This window comes from Hemiscyllium ocellatum, chromosome 1 (assembly GCF_020745735.1).
Source record: "Hemiscyllium ocellatum isolate sHemOce1 chromosome 1, sHemOce1.pat.X.cur, whole genome shotgun sequence".
Lineage (NCBI taxonomy): Eukaryota > Metazoa > Chordata > Chondrichthyes > Orectolobiformes > Hemiscylliidae > Hemiscyllium > Hemiscyllium ocellatum.
Window position 1 is genome coordinate 21,043,416 of NC_083401.1, and position 20,986 is coordinate 21,064,401.

Below are 20,986 nucleotides of genomic sequence, written 5' to 3' on the forward strand. Positions count from 1 at the left end.
CCAACATTTATGCTGACCAGTAAAGGCAGATTTGTGGTAGAGAAAATAGAGAATTCCCTAGCCAATTAGTCAATGAGGACATTGAGCAAATTTCACAGTTCCATTTCAAATGTGAATTTAAATGCCGGATTACTTTCAGAGAGACAAATGAAGAAATTCTGACTTATACCTGTAACTCTATGTCTTTTAAGTTTTGTACAATGAGGTAGCTGGGTTTCTGTATGGTACATAAGGACTTAATAATTACTGCATTAATGAAAACTGCTTAATGACAATGTCTCTAATCAGGTAGGAAAAAGTGAGGACTGCAGATGCTGGAGATCAAAGTCGAGTGAGATCTGCTGGAAAAACACAGGTCAGGCAGCATCCGAGGAGCAGGAAAATTGACATTTCGGGCTTATATCCTTCATCAGGAAGGAGGCTTGTGGGTTGGGGCTGAGAGATAAATGGGAGGGGGAAGATAGCTGGGAAAGCAATTTGTGGATGAAGGTGACGGAGAAGGCAATAGGTCAAAGGGAGGAGCGATAGATAGGTCTGGCAGGCAGTGCTGAGTTGGACATTTGGGACTGGGATAATGTGGGGGGAAGGGAATGTTGAAATCCACATTTATCCCATGTGGTTGCAGGGTCCCAAGGAGGAAATATCTCTAAATCAGCCAACCAAAAAGATCAATCTAGTGAACTCTAGAAAGATAATAGCTCATAGAGGACCTGAATCTGTCAAAAGCAACAGTAGAAGTGATTGTCATAAAAGTAATGAAGTCTAAAAAAATAGTTTATGTACTTGCTTTAATATCTTTGGCTGGCAAAAGAAATTACTTACAGCTTTTTTTGCGCCTCTGATAATTGATTACTCTGACACATCTTCAGTGTAATGCCAGATTCTCCCACCTGTTGCCATGGAGTCATGACCTAGTGTAAAGTGAAGTTCAAATTTAAAATGATTTTTCAAAAGAAAGAAACAGACCTTTTGCAAAGCACATATACGATTCTGATTTCCCGACCACTTTCAAATTGAGAATTTTCAAATTTCAACTTTAAGATTAAGAAAGGTCAAAGAGAATAAGTTGGTCACGTCATAACACAATAATCACAATCTTTGAAAGTACCACAGGATTTGAATGGAAATAACACCACCATTTGGTCCTTGAATCTACATTACTGTCTACATATTGTTGCAGTCAGTTTACAATAAATCATGCAGAGTACAAGAAAAAAAGCCTTTGAAAACCATCAAATAGATTAGATTAGATTACTTGCAGTGTGGAAACAGGCCCTTCGGCCCAACAAGTCCACACCGACCCGCCGAAGCGCAACCCACCCATTCACCCCACACTACGGGCAATTTAGCATGGCCAATTCACCTGACCTGCACATCTTTTGACTGTGGGAGGAAACCGGAGCACCCGGAGGAAACCCACGCAGACACGGGGAGAATGTGCAAACTCCACACAGTCAGTCGCCTGAGTCAGGAATTGAACCCAGGTCTCTGGTGCTGTGAGGCAGCAGTGCTAACCACTGTGTCACCGTGCCGCCCACAAGTAAACTGATAACATTCATCTTAAAAAGTCAATATGTATCCAAGTAATTCTGCAAACATGTTCTGCAACAATCATCCAGCCATCATTGTTCAATTCTCCTTCAATAGAAGAGCAATGGCAGGAGAAAAACAAATTGAAAATGATATACTTTTTCTTGAACAAGGTTGTATCAGATCCAGCAACTGCTGGCTAGTCAGTTTAACCTAAATGATACAAAATCTTTCGGCAATAGTTTGAGGTAATATTAACAGTCATTCAGGCAAACACAGTTAGTTCAAGATAATCACATTAGTCAAACATGAATTAGGTTATTTTTAAAATGAGGGAGAGGATAGAAGTGATCCATTGCTGCAATAGCAGAGGTAGAACTGACAGCAAGGACCAGGGGGCTGCCAGGAAGCTACGTAAATCCTTTAATAACTTACCACGTGAATAAGTGCAGGAGCGGACTCTGGACTGCTGAGAAAGTGAGTTAATATATTTGGGCAGTCACTTTACCCGAAACATTACTTAGGTAATGTCTCCCAACTGTTGTCCTCCAACCAAAATAAAGAGATTCTATGCGCTGATTCAGTAAGGTTACTGGTTTTCAATAGTCTCTTTGGGAATTCAGAGCAGTGGGAATGGATGCGAGGGCACTTGCATGCTCTTCCTGTAGGATGTGGGAGGTAAGGGTCACCACTAGGCTTTCCACTGACTTCATCTGCGGGAAGTGCACCCAACTCCAACTCCTCGGACACTGCATCAGGGAACTGGAGTTGGAGCTGGATGAACTTCAGATCAGTAGGGAGGTGGACAGGTTAATAGGGAGGAGTTACAGGGAGGTAGTCTCATCTCAGGTACAAGAAAAAGTTAACGCGTTACAGTGAGGGGCGGAAAGGGAACAGGCAGACAGTGCCAGAGACCTGGCCAATGGCTCAGACAGTGGGGGGTGGGGGGGGGGGGGGAAGCAAAGCAAGTAGAAAAATCGCTCGTGGTAGAAGACTCAATCGAGGAACGGACAGGGGATTCAGTGGTTGTGAATGGGTCTCCCTGAAGGTATGTTGCCTCCCAGGTGCCAGGGTCTGGGATGTCAATGATCGAGCCTACAAGATTCTGAAGGGAGAGGGTGAGCAGCCATAAGTCATGGTGGCACTGGCACCGATGACACAACAAGAAACGGGATGACAATCGAAAAAGTGGTTTCAGTGAGTTAGGTTGTAAACTAAAAAAGCAGAGTAGTAATCTCAGGATTATTACCAGTGTCACATGCTAGTGGGACTAGGAACAGGGCAAGAGTGCAGCTAAACATATGGCTACAGGGCTGGTACAGGAGGGAGGGCTTCAGATACATCAATCATTAGGATACCTTCACGGAAGGTGGGACTTGTACATGAAGGACAAGTTGCACTTAAACTGGAGGGGCACCAATGTCCTGGGCAGGAGATTTGCGAGAGCACTTTGGGAGGATTTAAACTACCCTGCATCTACCTAATGCATTCACAGCTAATTTGACACCAGCCTACCCCTCCCATTTAACTCTCCGCCCCCTTGGGCCACTCCCCACTCCCGAAGAAGAGTCAAAATGTCGATTGCCCTGCTCCTTGGACGCTGCCTGACCGACTGTGATTTTCCAGCAGCACACTCTTCGAGCTAGATATCAGTTAATATAAATCACAACAAAAATGTGACACTAGAGGGTGACAGGAATTTTTTAAAAACATTTTTGAATATATTAATAGCACTTTTGCCAATTGGAGAACTACTGAAATGCAAAACAATTGCACAATGCTGACCAATGTAAGGGTCAACATGCTTCTGCAGAACATAGCTCAGTGATGAACCACTGCAGTATAATCAGATATACGTTGCAACACAGCTTCCAATAATGACATCAAAGGGCCTCAGTACGTTTTACATTTACTTTCCAGAGTGTTTCTGATGTCTCAGCAGGCTTCCCCAACAGTCAAAAACTCTTCTACAAGGCATTTTTTTCCCCCCAGTGCTTACAAACCCCCCTACACCAGCAGGTTAAAATAGTATGCGGGAAAAAAACTCAATTCTCCTGAATTCCTCACTATGGGAACCTGAGCTCAGAAAGGGTGCAGGTGCAGTTACATTCAAGGCATCCACACCTGCCGAAAGGCTACAAGAAAATGGTATGGATTTGAAAGTAGAGGGACACGCTTATTCAGGCAAAATAAAATGACCTTCAATGTTGTGCAAACTAATGAGCAGCACAGTTAGGAATTGAAGATCCAGCACAAAGTGTTCAAGAAAGTTAGGCAAGGAGAAAAGGAGCAGCAACATTGACTGGGCTCAGCATAATGCTAGAGAGCAAGGACATTCAAGGAGAGGTACATGTTTCTATGGTCATACTGGCATCACATGGTCAAAGCTTGATGGTCCTCTTGACTGACACCCAATTCCTTACCTTCAACATTCATTCTTCACCATCATCTCAAACTGGTAGCAAGATATACTTTTTAAAATTTGCACTGCAGTGACTCAAAGTGATTCCAACAACACCTTTTAAATCCAATCTCTAGCACTTAGAAGGAAAATGAGAACAGATGCATGGAATAACGTAACCTGCAATATCTATTCCAAGCCACAAAGCATTCTGAACTGGAACTACATCACCGCTCCTTCACTCTCTCTGGGCCAAGACTCAAACTCTCTTCCTAGGAGCAGCATAACTGTGTCAACACCACAAGGTCTGAAGGCAGTTTAACATCATCTCTAGTTGTTCTGAAAGAGATAGTGAACAATTGCAGGCCTAGCCAACAATGCCCTCATTCCATAAGCAAATGAGAACAAATATTCAAAAAGCTCCATTCAAAAAAAAATTTCAAATTATAAAGGACCACAGACCATATCAGAGAAGCCCCACAGAATGTTGATTTTTCAATTTGCAGCAACTACACTAATGGAGAGGTAAGCTGGAAAAGTTGCCCACATCCCATCTCAGTATTACTTAGAAGTCTTGCAAAAGGAAGCTGACAGGTGTAATTTTTTTCTATCATCAGGAAACAATGAGTTCAACGTCTCCAATCATGCAAAAGTGTAGGTAAACGATGAAGTCAGCAGGTATGTGACCCTTGAACTAGGTGACAGTGCGCTAATAGACTATATGTCCTGAGGAAAGCAAAACAGGGGAAGAGCCCAGTGCTTGCAGATGATAGGCCCACACTGTGGTCTGTGCAGCATATTCTTGTAAAGGACGTACAGGATTTGGCTATTTTTAAAATTAGTTCTTGGGAGTACACTTGTTTGGAAACTGTATTAATTTAAAAAAAACAAGCATTATAGATAAACACATGATTACTAGAAATCATCCTTAATTTTTGCCTTTATTTTCTTACCTGGCAATAAAAGGATCTATAGATTTTTGATCTTGGCATAAGTGCAAACATCAAGGAATTCGATGCAGTGTGTAAATGAATGGGCAGGTGTGGAAGCAGCGTTTTCTTGTATTCAATGATAAGTACAGCAACTACACCAGGGGAGTTCTAGAACATTAAAAGAAACATTAATTAAATGTTGCCTCTAAGACTCAGCATCTGATCTAGGGCAGAATGATGATCCAGGAAGAAAAAAGGAAAATTGAGGAATTCGATATTTTTACAACTAACTTAATTTATTAAAAGAAAAAAGTTAAACATAATGACAATGTCTGGTGTATTCTGTCAAATGCTGTTATTTGTAACATCAGAAACTTCTACTAAGTTATGAAAGAATTTCAATAGTCACTGAAATGGAATCATAGAAAAACAGGAGTAGTAGTAGGCCATTCGATCCTGCTCCACCATTCATTATGACCATGGCTGGTTTGCCTGAAACGTCGATTTTCCTGCTCTTCGAATGGTGCCTGACCTGCTGTGCTTTTCCAGCACCCCACTAATCTAGTCTCTGATCTCCAGTATTTGCAGTCCTCACTTTCGTCTATTCAACTCAAAAGTCTGTTCCTGCTTTTCTTCTGATGTCCTTTGATCCCTTGAGTTCAAAGTGCTACACCCAACTTTTTGAAAAGATGAAATACTGTGGTCTCATCTGCAAATTCTCTGCATCTTCAAATTTCAGCTCATCTCAGTCCTAAATGGTCCACCCCATATCCGTAGTCTGTGACCTCTGGATCTGGACTCCTGTCATTAGGAAAATCCTACCTGCATCTATCCTGGATAGCCACTCATTCTTCTGAACTGCAGCGAATTTAACCCTAACCAATTCAACCTCTACTTGTAAGTCAGTTGTACCATCCACCAATCAATCAGCCTGGTAGACCTTCTGTGCATATCCTCGATAACAAAACATCCTTCCTCAGGTCTTTACTAAAGCAAAACTGTGCACAATATTCCAGGTGTAGCCAAAACAATGCCCGATATAATTGCAACAAAGCAGCCCTACTTCTGTACTCGAAGTCTCTTACTATGAAGGCGAACATAACCATTTGCCTTCTTTATCACCTGCTGAATCTGCATATTTATTACCTTCAGTGACTGGTATATGAGGACAACTAGGTCTCATTGCACATATATTCTCAATTTATGGACAGATAGTAAACAGCTTTCCTGTTTATATACCAAAATGGATACTATCATTTTTATAGTTTCCTCATTTCCCCTCCCCCCACCTTGTCTCAGTCGATTCCCTCGAACTCAGCACCACCCTCCTAACCTGCAATCTTCTTCCTGACCTCTCCGCCCCCACCCCACCCCAGCCTATCACCCTCACCTTGACCTCCTTCCACCTATCACATCTCCATCGCCCCTCCCCCAAATCGCTCCTCCCTACCTTTTATCTTAGCCTGCCTGGCACCCTCTCCTCATTCCTGATGAAGGGCTCTGGCCCGAAACGTTGAATTTCCTGTTCCTTGGATGCTGCCTAACCTGCTGTGCTTTAACCAGCAACACATTTTCAGCAACTATCATTTTTATCCACATTATATCTCATATGCCCACTCAACTTGCCAAAATCACAGTGAAGTGTCTCTGCATCCCCCTCACATCTCATTCTCCCACCCACCTTGAGGTTATTACATTTAGTTCTCTCACCCAAATCATTAAATATATAATAGAGACTGTGAATAGCTGAGGTCTTAGCACTGATGTCTGAAGTATCGGATTAGTCACTGCCTGCATCTGGATCCATTTTAGCCTTACTCTTTGTTTTCTCTTGGTTTTATCCTTATTCTTTGTTTCCAAACAGTTCTCTCCATCTCAAAACACTACACTTGATTATATGTACTTCAAAATTAAAGGCAATCTTTGCTGAACAGAACTTCATCAAAAGCCTTCTGAAAGTCCAAATCTTGTTTCAGACATCAAAATATAAATTTCCAACATCAAAGACATCTTGGAAATGATTGCCAGACTACTCAGACCACTTGGCATTATGGTAGCCCACAAATTCACCAACACACTAAAACAGCAGCTAATGAACTTGAAAGCCCTATACAGACAACAAGCAAAACTAAAGTCATTTACAAAATACCTTGCAAGAACTAAAACGCTACTTTGGAAAAACAGGCAGAAAACTAGCCACCAGGATATATGAACATCAACTAGCCACAAAATGACATGACCCACTCTCGCTAGTATCCATACATAGGACAAGGAAGGACACCACATCCATCCGAGGACAAGCCAAACAGAGACCCACGAGAATTCCTAGAAGCATGGCATTCCAACCGGAGCTCTATCAACAAACACACCGAATTGGATCCCATTTACCACCCCGAGAAAAACAACAGGAAATTACATCACCATAGGAAATGTCACCACAGGAAATTACATCACCAGCCCAAGGAAACTCAAACATATTAAATAGAAAGCAGGCTACACCACCCGTGTTTCATTTGGAGGCTCACTGATGTTACCTAGAATAGTCACGAAGCGTCTTAAAGAACCGTCCAGCTCAGTGAGCAAACCTACATCCACAATTAGCAATGCATCCACTATTACCTGAGCCACTCAAGTACTCAATTAGAATGGGAGAACAGTTATACAACTACAGAGAAAAGTACAAGGAATGGCATTATGTACATTTTTCTTGCAGGAAGTTGGCACAGACATTATGATGCAGCATAACAAACAGCCATTCAGCCAATTGGACATAGGAGCAGGAGACGTCCATTCAGCCGTTCCAGCATGTTCCACCATTCACTGTGGACATGGCTGATCATCCAACGCAACCGTTGAATCCTGCTTTCTCCCAATAACCTTTGATCCCATTTGTCCCAAATGCTGTATCTAGCCGTCTCTTGAATATAGTCAATGTTTTGGCATCAACAACTTCTCGTGTTAATGACTTCAACAGGGTTACCACTCTGTGTGAAAAAATGTCTCCTCATTTCAGTCCTAAATAGTCTATCTCGAATTCTCAGACTGTGACCCCTGGTTCTGTACACACCCACCATCAGTAACATCCTCCCTACATCTATCCCATTTAGCCCTGATAGAATTTTAAGTCTCTATGAGATCCCCCTTTATTCGTCTGAACTCCAGCAAAACAATCCTAATCTGGTCGGTCAGTCAGTCATATGTTAGTCCTGCCATTCCCGAAAGCAGCCTAGTAAACTTTCACGGCACTCCCTAGAGAGCATGAACATCCTTCTTCAGAAAAGGAGACCAAAACTGCACACAATATTCATTGTGTGGCCTCACCAAGGCACTGCATAACTGCAATAACACATCCCTGCTCCTGTACTCAAAACCTCTTGCAATGAAGGCCAAAATACCAACATTCCCTCCAATGTAGTCAACGATGCTCTCCACCGCATCTGCTCCACTTCCTGCACCTCCGCCCTTGAACCCCACCCCTCCAATCGCCACCAGGACAGAACCCCACTGGTCCTCACCTTCCACCCCACCAACCTCCGGATACATCAGACCATCCTTTGTCATTTCTGCCACCTCAAAACAGACCCCACCACCAGGGATATATTTCCCTCCCCACCCCTATCAGCATTCCGGAGAGACCACTCCCTCCGCGACTCCCTCGTCAGGTCCACATCCCCCACCAACTCAACCTCCACTCCCGGCACCTTCCCCTGCAACTACAAGAAGTGCAAAACTTGCACCCACACCTCCCTCCTCACCTCCCGCAAAGGCCCGAAGGGATCCTTCCATATCTGTTGCAAATTCACCTGCATCTCCACACACATCATTTACTGTATCTGTTGCACCTTATATGGCCTCCTCTACATTGGGGAGACAGGCCGCCTACTTGCAGAACGTTTCAGAGAACACCTCTGGGACACCCGCACCAACCAACACAATCTGCCCCGTGGCTGAACACTAATTCCTCCTCCCACTCCGCCAAGGTCATGCAGGCCCTTGGCCTCCTTCATCACCAGACCCTGACCACACGACACCTGGAGGAAGAGCGCCTCATCTTCCGCCTAGGAACCCTCCAACCACACAGGATGAATGTAGATTTCTCCAGCTTCTCATTTCCCCTCTCCCCACCTTGTCTCAGTCCCAAACCCCCGATTCAGCACCGTCCTCTTGACCTGCAATCTTCTTCCCGACCTCTCCGCTCCCCCCCCCTCTCCGCTCCCCCCCCCCCCCCACCCCTCTGGCCCACCACCCTCACCTCCTTCCACCTATCATATTCCCAGCACCCCTCCCCCTAATTCCCTCCCCCCCTACCCTTTATCTCAGCCCACTTGGCACACCAGCCTCATTCCTGAAGAAGGGGTTATGCCCAAAACGTCTATTCTCCTGCTCCTCGGATGCTGCCTGGCATGCTGTGTTTTTCCAGCACCACATTTTTCAACTCTGGTCTCCAGCATCTGCAGTCCTCACTTTCTTCAACATACCATTTGCCTTCTTTACCATCTGCTTACCTTCAGCAACTGGTGCACAAGGACAAGTCTCACTGCATATTCCACTCTCCCAACGTACAGTCCTATGACAGCTCTTTGGAAGGGCTGCTCAATTTTGTTCCACTATCCTGTCCTTTGTCCAGAGCCTGCAACATTTTCCAATTTTAAGATTTCTCATTTGAAAATCATGATTAAACCTGATGCTGTGATCATAAAATGATCGCAACTTAGCATATTAGTAAAACCTATTGTGACCACGCACCATGCAGAATCAGAGAATCCCTACAGTGTGGCACAAAGAAGTCCACACCGACCCTATAAGAGTAACCCACCCAGATCCGTTTCCCTACTGTTACTTCTGAATCTCAGCATCTTTAACTAATCATGATATTTAAACAGAAATAAATAAGCTTTAAACACCTAGTACAACTGGTAATCTAGAAGCAACAATTTAAATCCCACCATGATAGATGCAAACTGTGAATTAAATAATAATCTAGAATAAAAAGCAGGACTTAAACACTTAATCGTAAAGCCCTGGGGAGTGTTGCTGAAAAAGAGACCTTGGAGTTCAGGTTCATAGTTTCTTGAAAGTGAAGTCACAGGTAAACAGGATAGTGAAGGCGGCATTTGGTCTGCTTTCCTTTTACTGGACAGAGCACTGAGCATAGGAGTTAGGAGATAATGTCATGGCTGTATACGACATTAGTTAGGCCACTTTTGGAATACTGTGTGCAACTCTGGTCTCCCTCTTATTGGAATGATGTTGTGAAACTTGAAAGGGTTCAGAAAAGATTTACAAGGATGTTGGTCAAGACTAGAGTGGAGAAAGTGAGGACTGCAGATGCTGGAGATCAGAGCTGAAAATGTATTGCTGGAAAGGTGCAGCAGGTCAGGCAGCATCCAAGGAGCAGGAGAATCGATGTTTCGGGCATGAGCCCTTCTTCAGAAATGAGGAAAGTGTGCCAAGCAGGCTAAGGTAAAAGGTAGGGAGGGGGGGGGCCGGGGGCAAGGGCGTTGGAAGTGCGATAGGTGGAAGGAGGTTAAGGTGAGGGTGATAGGCCAGAGTGGGGGTGGGGGCGGGGAGGTCAGGAAGAAGATTGCAGGTTAGGAAGGAGAAATCGGAGTTCATCCCTTGTGGTTGGAGGGTTCCTAGGCAGAAGATGAGGCGCTCTTCCTCCAGCTATCGTGTTGCTATGGTCTGGTGATGGAGGAGTCCAAAGACCTGCATGTCCTTGGTGGAGTGGGAAGGGGAGTTGAAGTGTTGAGCCACAGGGTGGTTGGGTTGGTTGGTCCGGATGTCCCAGCGGTGTTCTCTGAAACGTTCCGCAAGTATGCGGCCTGTCTCCCCAATGTAGAGGAGGCCACATCGGGTGCAGCGGATGCAGTAAATGGTGTGTGTGGAGATGCAGGTGAATTTGTGTGATGATTAGAGTGGTGCTGGAAAAACATGGCAGGTCAGGCAGCATCCGAGGAGCAAGAAAATCGACGTTTTGGGCAAAAGTCTTTCATTAGGAAGGAGGCTGGTAGCCTTAGGGGTGGAGAGATAAATGGGAGGGGGGTGGGGCTGGGGAAAAGGCAGCTGAGAGTGCAATAGGTAGATGGAGTTGGGGGTGAAGGTGATAGGTTGGAGAGGAGGGTGGAGCGGATAGGTGGGAAGGAAGATTGACAAGTGGGACAGGTCATGAAGACAGTGCTGAGCTGGAAGTTTGGATGTTTCTAATAGTCATAGGAAATCCAATAAAGAGTCGCATAAATAACTGGAAAAAAAAAGAGAAAACCATGCATGTTCGAGCTCAGGTAAGTAGTTCAGGCTTTCTAATCATAATTTTTTTTTTAAAAAGGTTCTGTAAAAAGGGCATCAAGCAGAAATGTTGACCTAGATTTTCATCTTCAAAACAGGAAGGTAGACATTTTCTGGCATTTTCCCACCCATTGAGAAAGCTGGCATTGCACAACTTGGACTGTGGACAGTGCTTGATGCTAAGTAGAGATGGTGTGGGTTCAGTTGCACAGAAAATTAGGGGGAAAAAAAATTAAAGACCGGGAAGGACTCAGCAGAGATTAAAATTTTCCAGAACAATAGGACAGCGTATGAAAGTTCAAGAGTCTAACGTCTGGGGACAATAATGAGGAGGAGAAGGATAGTCAATGCAGAACTGAGTACTGTACTTATGCTGCCTCATTTAAGAAAAAAGATAAATGAGCCTGTCGAGCAGACTGAAATTGGCAAGTACGATATTGTGGGTATCACAGACACAGCTGCAAGTCAGGGCTGGGAACTAAATGTCCAAGAATATATCACCAGGACAGGCAGACGGGCAGGGTTGCCTTGTTAGAAAGGAATGAAATTAAATCAACAGTAAGAAGGGATATGGAGTCAGAACTCATTAGGTGGGAACGGCTATAGATGCCAAGTCATTGAATGCAATTAAGACAAAGATAGATAGGTTCTTGTTTGGCAAAAGGATCAAGAGTTTAGAGGGAAAAGGGAGGAGAATGGGGTTAATCAGTTCCGATCGAACAATGGAGCGGATAAATTGGCTACATGGCGTAATTCTGCTCTATGTTCTTATTATGCTCCACCTGAATCCTCTCCCATCCCGATTTCATTTCACTGCTCAGTCTCGCCTGCTTTCCACTTGTGTGCTTATCAAGCTTCCACTTCAATGTATCCATGTTGTTTGCCTCAACTATTCCATTATTGTGGCAGTGTTTTCTACATCCTTATTTATGGGTAAATAACTTCCTCGTTCCCCTCACTTAGATTTATTTGCAAGTACCTACGAGAATAGTACAGCACAGGAACAGGCCATTTGGCCCACAACATCTGTGCCAATCATGATGTCAATCTAAACTCATCCCTTCTGCCTGAACATGGTCCATACCTGTTCAGATATCTGTTTAAATGCCTTATAAACTTTGCTAACGTCCCTGCTTCTACCACCTTCCTTGGCAGTGCATTCCAGGCACCCACTCCCTCTTAAAAAAAAAACCTCCTTTAAACTTTTCCCCTCTGGCCTTAAGTCTATGCTCCCTAATATTTAACATTTCCAAATTGGGAAAAATTTTCAATTTTATATACTTATGTCAGTTCATTCTTCAGTCTTCAATGCTCTCACAAAAGCTTACATTCATGACTTAAATTTTTGGAATTAACTCTCCAATTAATGGAAACATTAGGAGTGATATTTTGATTAGATTAGATTAGATTAGATTAGATTACTTACAGTGTGGAAACAGGCCCTTCGGCCCAACAAGTCCACACCGACCCGCCGAAGCGCAACCCACCCATACCCCTACATTTACCCCTTACCTAACACTACGGGCAATTTAGCATGGCCAATTCACCTGACCCGCACATCTTTGGACTGTGGGAGGAAACCGGAGCACCTGGAGGAAACCCACACAGACACGGGGAGAACGTGCAAACTCCACACAGTCAGTCGCCTGAGTCGGGAATTGAACCCGGGTCTCAGGCGCTGTGAGGCAGCAGTGCTCACCACTGTGCCACCGTGCCGCCCACATTTTATTACGATGTCATCTCAAAACTGCTGACAATCACTTGTCAAAGGCACATAGGCAATGATATTCCAATACCATTATAGTTCCAAGACTGTTCCTGGTGGACAGTGTTATAAGTCTTAATATCTCTGAACCAGAAATGTAGAAGCTTATGAAAAGATGAGGGTTGATATGAGTTTAAATCCCACCATGGCAGAGAATGGTGATCAAATGATCAATGATTTTTAAAAACCCATTTACATCGTCTGGCCAATGGGACAACAATTTGGTTGATTCATAATTATTTGAAAGTAATCAGGATGGGCAACAAATTACAGCCTTGCAAGTGATGCCATATTCCATTAAGAATATTAAAAACAGAAGATATAGATCCTAAGACACAGAAGCACTGTTCTGAAGAAGGGTCACTAGATGTGAAACATTGACTTCTCTCCACAGATGCTTCTACAACCTAGAGTGTTTTTCCAGTAACTTATTTTCCTGTCTGTCTTGTGTTTGTCAACCAACCCTCTAATCATGCTGATCTACTATTCCCAACATGATGGGCTCTTGTCTTATCAAGGAACCTCACTCATGGTACCTTAACAAATACTGACTGAAAACCAAATTCATTACATTCACTGCTTCCCCTCCATTTATCCTGCTTGTTACCTCTTCAAAGAAAAATTCTAATATATTTGTAAGGCACAATTCCAGAGGGAAGTTGTGCTGACTCTGCTTGAATAGATTGTGTTTCTAAATGCTTTGTTATTACGTCCTTTACAATTAACAATTTCCCAAGAATACATGGTAAGTTAATCGGTGCATAGTTGTTTACTTTTTTGTCCCTTTCTTTTCTGAATAAGGATGTTACAAAGTGAGTCACAAAAGCCTTTTATAATGGCACTGACATTATGAGCAATGTACATAAAGGAGTTCTTCGTAATATACACATTTTCTGAAGCTACCAAAAAGGTGGATTAACAATACAAAATATAACTGAACTTCAAACTCTTAATTGAAGCAAAGAAAAAGAAAATCAAACCCAGTAAGGCAAGTAGTTAAGATTTTGTGGATTGTCTTATACAAATATTAGTCTTTCATTCTGATTAAAACTCCAAGGAACCTTTATTACAGAAAATTATTTTGCAACAATGCTATCTGAAGTAGATCTTCCTTACAGCTTTTTCCTTGAAAACTGAATTAGCCACATGACTATCTTGCGCATTTCCCAGACGTAAGTATGCATAGACATGTGTATATGTATATTGCACTTCAGATGCAATATTCAATCAGTCCAAAGGTTCATGCAGCATGTGACTGCAAGGCATTTTTTCTTTAAAATAGCTGATAATGGTACTTAGAGTAAAAAATGAGGTTTGCAGATGCTGGAGATCACAGCTGAAAATGTTTTGCTGGTCAAAGCACAGCAGGCCAGGCAGCATCTCAGGAATAGAGCCCTGATGAAGGGCTTATGCTCGAAACGTCGAATTCTCTATTCCTGAGATGCTGCCTGGCCTGCTGTGCTTTGACCAGCAAAACATTTTCAGCGATAATGGTACTTACCCCATCATAATACTTCAATGCAGCCATTTGGCTCTTCGGAATGATCATGCTGCCAGAGCGAGGATGAATAAATAAGATGCCTTCTGACAAAATAAACAGTTTACCTTGAATCAAAAAAGATATACAATTGGTTAAAAGTAGAGTAATTTGTCTTCACTTCTCATTAAAATTATGAATCATTCATAAATCTCCATAGATCTTAGGAGCCTTTTGGTATTTAAGAGTTCACAGTATTTTTATTAAGCCACAGAAAAGAATATTAGGACTGATGGTTTCCTAAAATATATTAAAGAATTCGAGAGAGGTAGATGTGCAGGCAGATTAGATAGGAAATTGTAGATCTTAAGATCTGATGAAGTAAGTATCAACTATGGGGTCATGAAAATTGGAAGATGCCCAAAATTCCATATTTGCAGAGATCATAGATCTCAGAAAATTGCACGGTTAGAGGAGATACTTGAGGAGACAGTGTCGGAATAATCAAGTTACTGGATCAGTAATCCACAGACCCAGGTAATGCTGCAAGACATAGATTCAAAACTACCACATTCAAATCAATAAACCTGGATTGAACACTGGTGTAATGATGATCAACAATAAAAACAGAACTAACTAGGAAAATGTCAGTTTATTTGCAGAAGATAGAGTTGGGGGAAGGAGTAAGGAGTAAATGATATGTGGGGATAGAGCCCAAAGAGAGAAGAACAGCCAGACAGATAAATGACTTGATAACAATCTGGCCAGGAGAGTAAATAGCTGTTAGTGAAGACTGTTAGTGGCTAACAATAACTAACTCTTGATTTGGAGATGCTGGTGTTGGACTGGGGTGTGCCAAGTTGAAAATCTCACAACACCAGATTATAGTCCAACAGGTTTATTTGGAAGCATTATTTTCAGAGCACTGCTCCTTCATCAGGTGGTTGTGGAGTATAAGATTGTAAGACACAGAATTTATAACCTATAAATAGGGTCCTTACCTAACATTCTACCAGCATCCTTATCCAGAACATCACAGCCATTTTTTCCACCTCTAGCAAGATGCCACCACCAGACACACACTTCCCTCCCTTGTCTGCCTCCTGCAGGGACCATTCACTCTGAGACACCCTGGTCAATGTCAACCTACAATACCATGGCAACTTCCCCTGCAATCGCTGAAGTTGTAACACCTACTCATTTACCTCCTTTATCCTCAGTATCCAAGACCCCAAACATACCTTCCAGGTGAAGCAGCACTTTCCCTACACTTTACGCAATCTGGTTCACTGCATTTGCTGCTCACGATGTGGTCTCTTCTACATTGGGAAGTGAAGTGTAGACTGGGCTAGTGCTTTGCAAAATACTATGTTCTGCCCTCAAAAATAACCCTTAACTTCCCATCGTCTGCCACTTAAACGCACCACTCTGTTCCCTGGCCAACATTTCTATTTCAGGGGAACCCTATTGCTGTTGCAGGAGGGAAAAGCAGGGGGTGAAGGCAAAGTGTGGGAGATGGGTTTGATCCTGATGACTACAGTGTTAGGGAATCCTTGGTTGAGGGCATTTTGGAGGCTCCCTTGTTGAACGTGGCCTCATTCGAACATGTGCTGGAGACGAGAGAAACTGGGAGAATGGAGTTTTTAAAAAAAACAGGAAGCAAGGTGCGAAGACGTATAGTCCAGGCAGCTTGTGGGAGTCAGTAGATTTATAGTAGATATTAGTGGCCAGTTTAATCAATATAGCGGAGAAAAAGTTGTTGCTGGGGTGTGGGGGGGGCGGTGTAGGGATGAAATAAGACTGGAACAAGGAAAGGTCCACATACCCCACGAAGAAACAGGTATCACTCGGACCCACGCATGTACCCATGGCCAACCCTCTTACTAATGAAAGAATCATTCAGGGTGAGGACGAGCTTGGCCAAGTAGACAGGTGTGGTGGTTGGTGCGAACAGATCAGGTCTTTGTTCCAGGAAGAGCAAAGCAGAGCCCTGGAGATAATTAACATCTCTAGCACAGACACAAGCAGGACACAACATATGGAAAAGGTTAGCAATCAAACTTCAAGCACACTGGACAAACAAATGACAATAAAAAGAGAGATGTTTAATACAGGACTGAAGGTATTATATCCAAATGCACACAGTATAAGGAATAAGGTAAATGAGCTTGTGGTGCAGATCGAATTTGTCAGATAAGACATGGTGGGCATCACAGAGATGATGCTGCAAGGGCATGTGATCAAAAAGATAGACAGATGGGAAGAGGGGGTGGCAAAGCCTTATTAGGAAGGAATGAAATTAAATCAATAGTAAGAAATGAAGTAGGGTCAGATGGTGTAGAATCTGTGTGGGTAGAGTTGAGGAACTGCGAAGTGAAAATAAAAACACAGCTGAGTTATGTACAAGTCTCCAAACATTACTCAGCAGCTAGAGTGCAAGACACATCAGGAGGTAGAAAAGGTGAGTAGCAAAGGCAAAGTTACAGCAGTGATGGGGGAATTCAATAGTCAGGTGAACTTGGAAAATCAGGCTGGCACTGGACAGCAGAAAAGGAATTTGTGGAATGTCTACGAAATGTTTTTTTGAAGCAGTTTGTGGAGGAGCCCACAAGGGAACAGGCAATTCTGGATTTAGTATTGTGCAATGAGAGAGATTTGATAAGAGAGCTCAAGGTGAAGGAACCCTTAGGAGGCAACATTCATAAGATGATTGAATTTGCCCTGCAATCTGAGAAGGAGAAGATAGAATCAGATATAACAGTAGTACTGCTAAATAAAGCCAACTATAGAGGCATGAGGGAGGAGCTGGGCAGAACTGACTGGGAGAGGAGCCCAGCAGGAAAGACAGTGGAAGACTAATGGCAGGAGTCTCTGGGAGTAATTCAGGAGACACAACAGAGATTCATCCCGAGTGAAAAGAAGCATGGTATAAGGAGGATGAGGCAACCATGGCTGACTGGGGAAGTCAGAAATAGCATAAAATCAAAAGGGAAAGCATATAACATAACAAAGAGCAGTGGGATGAGGCAAAGGCTAACACTGGGCCATTGGAAAATGGCTGAGGAACTGAATCATTACTTTGTGTTAGTCTTCATGGTGGAAGACATGAGTAATATCCCAAAACATTAAGAGAGTGAGAGGGCAGAGCACAGTATAGTGGCCATCACTAAGGAGAAGGTGCTAGACAAACTGAATGGCCTGAAGGTGGATACATCACATGGACCAGATGATGGACTACACCCCATAGTTCTAAGGGAGATAGCTGAAGAGATCGTGAAGGAGGTAGTGGTGATAAAGGAGTAAGGCAGAAGATGGAAAAATTACAGACCAATTAGCCTAACCTCAGTCGTGGATAAGATCCTGGGATCCATTGTGAAGATTCAGATTTCTGAATACTTGGAAGTGTGTGGTAAAATCGGTGGATGGTTGGGTGGGTGGGTGAGGGTGGGAGGGGTCATGCCTGACAAATCTGTTAGAATTCTTTGAGGAAATAACTAGCAGGTTAGACCAATGAGCGCCAATGGAAGTTATCTCCCTGGACTTCAAGAAGGCCTTTGACAAGGTGCCACACAGGAGGCTACTGAGTAGGATAAGGGCCCATGATGTTATAGGCAAGGTGCAAGCATGGATAGAAGCTTAGGTATCTGGCAGAAAGCAGAGAGTAAGGATAAAAGGGTCCTTCTCAGGATGGTAGCTGGTGACAAAGGGTGTTCCGCAATGCTCAGTGGGTCCACACTTTTCACTTTGTACATCGACAATCTGGATGAATGAACTGAGGGCATTCTGGCCAAGTTTGCAGACGATACAAAGACAGGTAGAGGGACAGGTAACATTAAGGAAGCGGGGAGACTGCAGAAGGATTTGGACAGGTTAGAAGAGTGGGCAAAAAAGTGGCAGATGGAGTACAATGTGGGAAAGTAAGTGTGAGGTCATGCACTTTGATAGGAAGAAGAGGGGCATGGACTATTTTCTAAATGGGGAGAAAACTCGAGACTTGGGAGTTCTGGTTCAGGATTCTCTCAAGGTAAACTTTCAGGTTGAGTCAGGGTAGTTAGGAAGGTAAATGTAATGATGGCATTTACTTTGAGAGGACTTGAATTTAAAAGCAGGAATGCACTTCTGAGGTCCTGGAAGGCTCTCACATGGAGTATTATTTGGTGTTTTGGCCTATTTTACGATAGATGTACCAACCCTGGAGTGTATTTGGAGGTGGATCACGAGAATGATCCCAGGAATGAAAAGCTTAACATATGAGGAACGTTTGAGGACTCCGAGTCTACACTTGATGTTTAAGATGGGGTTTAACCAGGTCTCCATAGAGCTGCAGCATAACTTCGCAGCTCTTAAAGTCAATTCCACTGCTAATGGAAGCCAACACACCATACGGGTGGCACGGTGGCTCAGTGAATAGCACTGTTGCCTCAATGTCAGGTAATCGGGTTCGATTCTAGCCTTGGGAAATGGTCTATGTGGAGTTTGCATATTCACTCCATGTTTGCGTGGGTTTCCTCCCACAATCCAAAGACATACAAGTTAGGTGAATTGGCCTTGCTAGGTTGCCCATGGTGTTCAGGGACATATAGAATGTCATAGGGTAGGGGAATGGATTTGGGTGGGTTACACTTCAGACAGTTGGGCCAAATGGTCTGTTTCCACACTGTAAGGTTTCAAGAGTCTAACACCATACACCTTTATCACAACCCTATCAACTTGGGTGACAACTTTGAGGGATCCATGGACATGGACCCCAAGATCCCTCTGTTCCTCCACACTGCTAAGAATCCAGCCTTTAACCCTGTATTCTGCATTCAAATTCTACCTTCCAAAATGAATCACTTCACACTTTCCAGGTTAAACTCCAGCCCAACTCTGCATCCTGTCAATGTCCCACTGCAACTTACAACAGCCCTCTACACTATCCACAATGCCACCAACCTTCATTCATCATCAAACTTACTAACCCAACCTTCCACTTCCTCATCCAAGTCACTTATCAAAATCACAAAGAACAGAGGTCCCAGGTCAGATCCTTACAGAACATTACTAGTCACTGAGCTCTAAGCTGAATACTTTCCATCTACTACTATCTTCTGCCTCCTATGGACGAGTCAATACTGCATCCATCCAGCCAGCCAGCCAAATTTCCCTGTATCCTATGCCTCCTTACTTTCTGAATGAGCGCATCATGGGGAATGTTTGCTAAAATCCACTGCTCTACCTTCAATGTGTTTTGTCACATTCTCAAAGACTACAATAAAGCTTGGAGGCACGACCTGCCCCTCAAAGCCATGTTGACTATCTATAATCAAACTATGGTTTTTCAAGTAATTGTAGATCCTGTCTCTCAGAATCCTCTCCAATAATTGGCCCACCATGGACATAAGACTGACTGGTCTGTAATTCGCAGGATTTTCCCCTATCCCCTTGAACGGGAGAATAACTTCTGCCACCCTCCAATCAGCTGGCACCACTCCAGTGGCCAATGAGGACTCAAATATCATCGCCAAAGACACAGCAATCTCTTCCCTCTGGACCAGGGGACTTGTATAATCTTTATGTGTTTCAAAGATTTCAGCACATCCTCCTCCTTAACCAACATCTGTTTGACTCTACCCTCACTCTGACCATCCTCTTATTCCTCACTTAAGTGTAGAATGCTTTAGGGTTCTCCTTAATCCAACTCACGAAGGCTTTATCATGCCCCCTACTAGTTCTCCTAAGTCCATTCTTCAGTTCCTTCCTGGCTACCTTGTAACCCTCTACAGCCCAGTCTAATCTTTGCCTCCTCAACCTTAGCTAATCATGTTTCTTCTCTTGGCTGGATGTTCGTTAGCCCTTGTCACCTAAGGTTCCTTCACCCTACCATCCGTTCCTTACCTCAGTGGGACAAACCTATCCAGCATCTTCAGCAGTCTCCACATTTCTATCCTGCATTTCCCCAAGAACATCTATTCCCAATTCAGGTGCTCCAGTTGCTGCCTAATAGCATTGCCATTCCCCTCCCCCAATTAAATACTTTCCCATACCATCTGCTCCTATCCTTCTCCATGACTGTCGTGAAGGTTACAGTTGTGATCATGATCACCAAAATGCTCTGATATTTGGCCTAGTTTGTTACCAAGCACCAAATCCAATATGACCCCCCCCATCCCAGTCAGCCTGTCTACATATGGAGTAAGGAATCCTTCCTGGACAAAACCTGACAAAAACTGCTCTATCCAAACTATTGAACTAAGGAGGTTCTAATCAACATTAGGAAGATTAAAGACACCCATGACAACAACCCTGTTTTTTCTGCACTTTTCCAAACTCTGTCTCCAATCTGCTCCTCTGCGTCTCTGTTGCTATTGGAGCATCTGTAGAAAACTCCCAATAAAGTTACTGCTCCTTTCCTATTACTGACTTCCACCTATACTCACTCTAGACAAACCTTCCTTGACAACCTCCCATTTTGCAGCTGTGATACAGCTCCTGGTTAGCAATGCCTTGCCCCCCCCATCCCCCTCCCAAATCCCACCAACTCCACCCCCATTCCTTTTGAAACATCTAAACCGTGGAACATCCAACAACCATTCCTGCCCCTGTGATATCCA

The 20,986-nt window shown here is 43.5% G+C and overlaps 1 protein-coding gene across 1 annotated transcript in view; it reads right to left on the reverse strand.

Annotated features, from left to right (window-relative positions):
• Positions 1–20,986, reverse strand: part of dnaaf9 (dynein axonemal assembly factor 9) — a 208,770-nt gene that overhangs the window by 70,589 nt on the left and 117,195 nt on the right. The window contains exons 21-23 of the mRNA XM_060840002.1: positions 14,418–14,521; positions 4,885–5,031; positions 823–911 (exon numbers count right to left, since the gene is read on the reverse strand). Of these exons, the coding sequence (XP_060695985.1) occupies positions 823–911; positions 4,885–5,031; positions 14,418–14,521 (340 nt within the window). The remainder of the gene's footprint in view (positions 1–822; positions 912–4,884; positions 5,032–14,417; positions 14,522–20,986) is intronic.